The following is a 4,939-nucleotide window of genomic DNA, read 5'->3' on the forward strand; positions in this document are numbered from 1 at the left end:
AAAAAAAAAAAAACCTTGCAGGTTTTTCTGGTTACACAACATATATGCCAACGCTTTTGTCATTATAAATAAGGCGTAATGATGATCTTTGTAATGATATTTTGGTTCTCATTTTCATTTCTTTAAACGAATAAGGAGAACTTCTATATTCTTTAAAAAATTGTAAAATCTCCTAGAAGGTGCACTTTATTACGCTATTATTAGCTACTCACCACTATAAGAAAGAGCGCTGAATTTGCGGTAGGGACCTAAGTTTAAATCTTGGTTCGACCGCTGAAACATACTTCACCAGTTTCATAAAATAACTTTACGCTATTTTCGCTTTACGGAATATTGATACTCAACATGCATTCTTTACCGCCAACGCTTTGAAATGGAGCAGGGAAACTGGATGTTAAAGAGGGGAGGGAAGAAAACCTCTTCCTTCTTCCCTAGGGCAAAGGGGCTCTGAATCCTGGAGCCCTTGTTTCTTCAGGCACTGGAAACTCACTGCTCCTGAAATGGGTGTGTATCTTGAGATAAAGACAAGCTTCTATACGTCAATGTTCTATCCACATCCATCCCTGCCCCCCTCTAGCGCCGTGTACCTAGCACACAGTAGGCACACTCCACGTGTTTCAGCCTGCAAAGTTGCAAGTGTGGCCCCCCAAGCCAAGCCCTGCCCTCGTGCGCCCCCTTCTGGCTAGCTGAAAATAAGGCAAAAATTGACTACATTTGCCGACGTGCCAGGAGAGAGACTTCCGGCTATGCAGGAAGGAAATTGACGAACACGTGACGCGGTCGGGCGGACCCCTGCAGACGGAGCGGCGGAGCGAATTGGGGCCTCTGGCTTACGAGCAGTCATGTTTCTCCAGTATTACCTCAACGAGGAGGGAGATCGGGTCTATACGCTGAAGGTGAGGAGAGAAAACAGGTTGTAAATAGGCATGGCGAGAAATGTAGATGGGAGGAATGGGTGAGGCCATACACGGAGTTACCTAGCTGGGTGCAGGGAACCAGAAAGTCCAGAACCGAGGTGGGGGAGAACCGGGAGCGCGCGACGAATTTTTTAATTAAAAAAAAAAAAAATTGGCCGGGCGCAGTGGCTCACGCCTGTAATCCTAGCACTTTGGGAGGCCGAGGCGTGTGGATTACCTTAGCTCAGGAGTTAGAGACTATTCTGGGCAACACGGTGAAACTACGTTTCTACTAAAATACAAAAAATTAGCCGGGCGTGGCGGCGTGCGCCTGTTTTCCCAGCTACCTGGGAGGCTGAGACTGGAGAATCGCTTAAACCCGGGAGGCGGAGCTTGCAGTAAACCCGGATAGCGCCATTGCACTCACTTTTCTTTCTTTTCTTTTTTTTTTTAAGACAGGGACTCGCTTTGTTGCCTAGGCTGTAGTGCCTCGGCTCACTGCAACCTCCGCCTCCTGGGCTCAAACAATCTTCCTGCCTCAGCCTCCCGGGTAGCTGGGACTACAGGCGTGCGCCACCACACCTGGCTAATTTTTGGTTTAGGGTTTTTTTGTTTGGTTGGTTGGTTTTGTTTGTTTGTTGTAGAGACGAGGTTTCGCCATATTGCCCAGGCTGGTCTCAAACTTCTGACCTCAAGCCATCGTCCTGCCTCGGCCTCCCAAAGTGCTGGGATTACAGGCGTGAGCCACCGCACCCAGCCTTTTTAAGTGTTGTATTTCTCTATTTATTTGTACAACTTTTTGAGCTGATCATTGCATCTTCTGTTTTCATGTTTGCCCTTTTTCGCGCTGTCCCCACCCCATTTCATCACTCCTGTACTGACATACATTCTCTATTCCTGGAGCAGAAATTTGACCCGATGGGACAACAGACCTGCTCAGCCCATCCTGCTCGGTTCTCCCCAGATGACAAATACTCTCGACACCGAATCACCATCAAGAAACGCTTCAAGGTGCTCATGACCCAGCAACCGCGCCCTGTCCTCTGAAGGTCCCTTAAACTGATGTCTCTTCTGCGGCCTGTTACCCCTCGGAGACTCCGTAACCAAACTCCTCAGTCTGTGAGCCCTGATGCCTTTTTGCCAGCCATACTCTGTGGCATCCAGTCTCATCCTGGTGATTGAGCATGCTTGTGTGAGGCAGTCATGGTGGCATCACCCATAAAGGGAACACGTTTGACTTTTTTTTTCGTATTTTAAGTTACTACAAGATTATTAAAGATAAAATGATTTGAAAAGCTCTTATTTTGTGGTGTTGGAGGAAAGGATTGGTAGTAGTGTTTTAAAGGGAGGGAGATGATGGACGAGAGTACCCCAGAGAGTTGCAACAGTACCACTTGGAAGAAAAACTTCAGTCCTGTAGCAAGAGTGGTCATGTGCTGTTAGTGGTAGGAGGGTATTGGGGAAGAAAGATTAAGACTTTTACAGCTGTCAGCATTCACTGAAAAATACCCCTGTTGTCACGTAATTTCTCATCCCTTGAAATAACATTTTGATTAAAAATGGAAGAGTACTTGAAAAAGTAATAGGTATATTATAGAGAGAAGGCAGTGAATTGAAAGAAGACCAATATTTCCTGTTTGTATAACTTTGAGAAAGTTACTTAACCTGTTTAGTCTGATTTTTCTCCTTATTAACTTATCTTTGAACTCATTGACTTAGTGGTGGGCCTTTTTTTTTTTTTTTTTTTTAAGACAGAGTCTCACTCTGTTGTCCAGGCTGGAGTGCAGTGGTGGCTGACTACAACCTCCGTCTCCCAGGTTCAAGCAATTCTCCTGCCTCAGCCTCCCAAAGTGCTGGGATTACAGGCATGAGCCACCTTGGCTGGCCTAGTGCTATGGATTTTAAAATTGTTTTGTGGAGTCTGTATTTTAATTCTGCAATCTTTATTTTCTATGATATCAAAAATTCTAGATTCCAGAAGCAGATATAACTTAAATTAGCACAGACAGATGTGATTTATGAAGACATGCCCTGGAAAGACCTTTTTTTTTTTTTTTTTTTGAGTCAGGGTCTCACTCCTGTGGTCCAGGCAGGAGTGCAGTGACGTGATCACGACTCATTGCAGCCTCTATCTCCCTGGCTCAAGCAATCCACTCCATTTTTAAATTTTTTATAGAGGCGAGGTCTCACTATGTTGCCCAAGCTGGTGTTGCGTTCCTGGGCTCAAGCTGTCCTCCTGCCTTGGCCTCCCAAAGTGCTAGGATTACAGGTGTGAGCCACAGTGCCCGGCCAGACTTCGTCTTGGATCTTGTTATTTGACCCTCCCAGCAGAAAAGTTCAGGATAGTTGTGGATTGCTGAAAAGAAAAAAAAATCTCTCCACTGGGGTCATAATTAATAGAAGACAGATTATTTTCAAATAAATTACTGAAGCATACAGGAATGGTGAAATGAGATACTTGTTTCCTGTTAAACAATTTTATTTCTTAGCCTGTTCACTTACTTGCAGGGTTCTTAACATTGGATCTGAAGGATTTTAAAGAGTTAACAGAAATTCTGAAATGGGATACTTGTTTCCTGTCAAGCAATTTTATTGTTTAGCTTGTTCACTTATAGAATTGGGTAAAACATTGGATCTGAAAGATTTTTAAAAGTTATCTTATCCAATTAAGGGGATAATGATTGGAGAAATGTTTAAGCACCAAAGTCGGTAAGTGGATTTTGCTTACCAGTTTTTTAATGTTGGCTGCAGTTCTGCCTGTATCTTACAAAAAAGAAAAAAAAAAAAAAAGAATTAGCATTGCTCCATGCTACCACCTGTGTAGACTGAAAAGCTTTAACCTGGAAATATTCCTAATGAATATAGAGGAGAAAAAGCAAACTGGCATGAATATATACCAAGGACTTTTTCCATAAGAGATCCCCTGAGGAATGAGCCTTCATTTTGCACCAGAGGCTGTGTCTCCGTGAGGAAATAAAAAAGAGATCCCTGGGGTATTAACGTCTGAGACATAAATTTATAGGGCTTGATTAGTGCTCAGAAACAAAAGTCTTAACAGGGATAGTATATTGGAATTAGGTGGTATACATAAGTAAATGCAGATACACTGGTAGGAAATTGGGTTTCATAAAAATTCTGTGTTTCTTTATAAAGAAAGTCTGAAGTTTGAATGAACAGCAGGCCTGCCTGAGGAAAAAACTGATCCTGCAGAGAATGGATGAAAGCTGTGGGCCTGAATCAAGAAACCCAGACTTTATAAAATAAAGTCAAGCTTTAGGAGGTTTACACTTGACATTCGAATTTTTCATTTTGTTACCAGGATCTTTTTAACTTTTTTAATCCTTTATTCCTTGAAAGGATTTGGACTGTGTGTCATTTGATAAAAGAGAACTTACTGGAATACAGTTCCCATCGCTAGGAGTGCTGCTTACACATAACCACTTGTGAGGAGCAAAGACCCCAGGCAAAGCCAGCGGCGGGTTTCTGGGCCCAGGAGATTGTTAAATTTAGAGGTCTTGATCACAGCTATAGGAAATAGCTTTTCAAACGAAACATCGATGAGTCAAAATTTATGGAACACCTCCATGCATACATTAAATAAACACTAAGAAAAAATATTCTAGCGACAATAAATGTAGTGGTGAAAACATGGAATGGATTTGAGAAAATACCTCAATGTCTTCTCTAGGTATAAAAAATGTATTATTCAATGGAATTTTCAGTCCAACTAGAAGGTGGACATAGCATTTACTAAAGGACAAGAACAAGAAAAAAAGTAGGACAAGTGTGTTGAAGGTACTTTAATTTACAGTTTTATTTTTGTTTGTTTATTTTTTTGAGAGGAAGTTTTGCTCTTGTCCCCCAGTGCAGTGGTGCATTCTCGGCTCACTGCAACCTTCGCCTCCCGAGTTCAAGCGATTCTCCTGCCTCATCCTAAGGAGTAGCTGGGATTACAGGCACACGCCAGCACGCCCGGCTAATTTTTGTATTTTTGGTAGAGACAGGGTTTCGCCGTGTTGGCCAGGCTGGTCTGGAACTCCTGA

General features: G+C 42.8%; 1 protein-coding gene across 1 annotated transcript; it reads left to right on the forward strand.

The window, feature by feature from the left end:
* The first annotated feature begins 739 nt into the window (after positions 1 to 739).
* Positions 740 to 2,195, forward strand: NOP10 (NOP10 ribonucleoprotein). Its single transcript, XM_011989096.1, has 2 exons — positions 740 to 896; positions 1,803 to 2,195. Exons 1-2 carry the CDS (start codon positions 843 to 845, stop codon positions 1,941 to 1,943), a joined length of 195 nt encoding a protein of 64 aa, XP_011844486.1. The 5' UTR covers positions 740 to 842; the 3' UTR covers positions 1,944 to 2,195.
* Positions 2,196 to 4,939: the final 2,744 nt, after the last annotated feature.

This window comes from Mandrillus leucophaeus, unplaced genomic scaffold (genome assembly GCF_000951045.1).
Source record: "Mandrillus leucophaeus isolate KB7577 unplaced genomic scaffold, Mleu.le_1.0 Scaffold347, whole genome shotgun sequence".
Classification (NCBI taxonomy): domain Eukaryota; kingdom Metazoa; phylum Chordata; class Mammalia; order Primates; family Cercopithecidae; genus Mandrillus; species Mandrillus leucophaeus.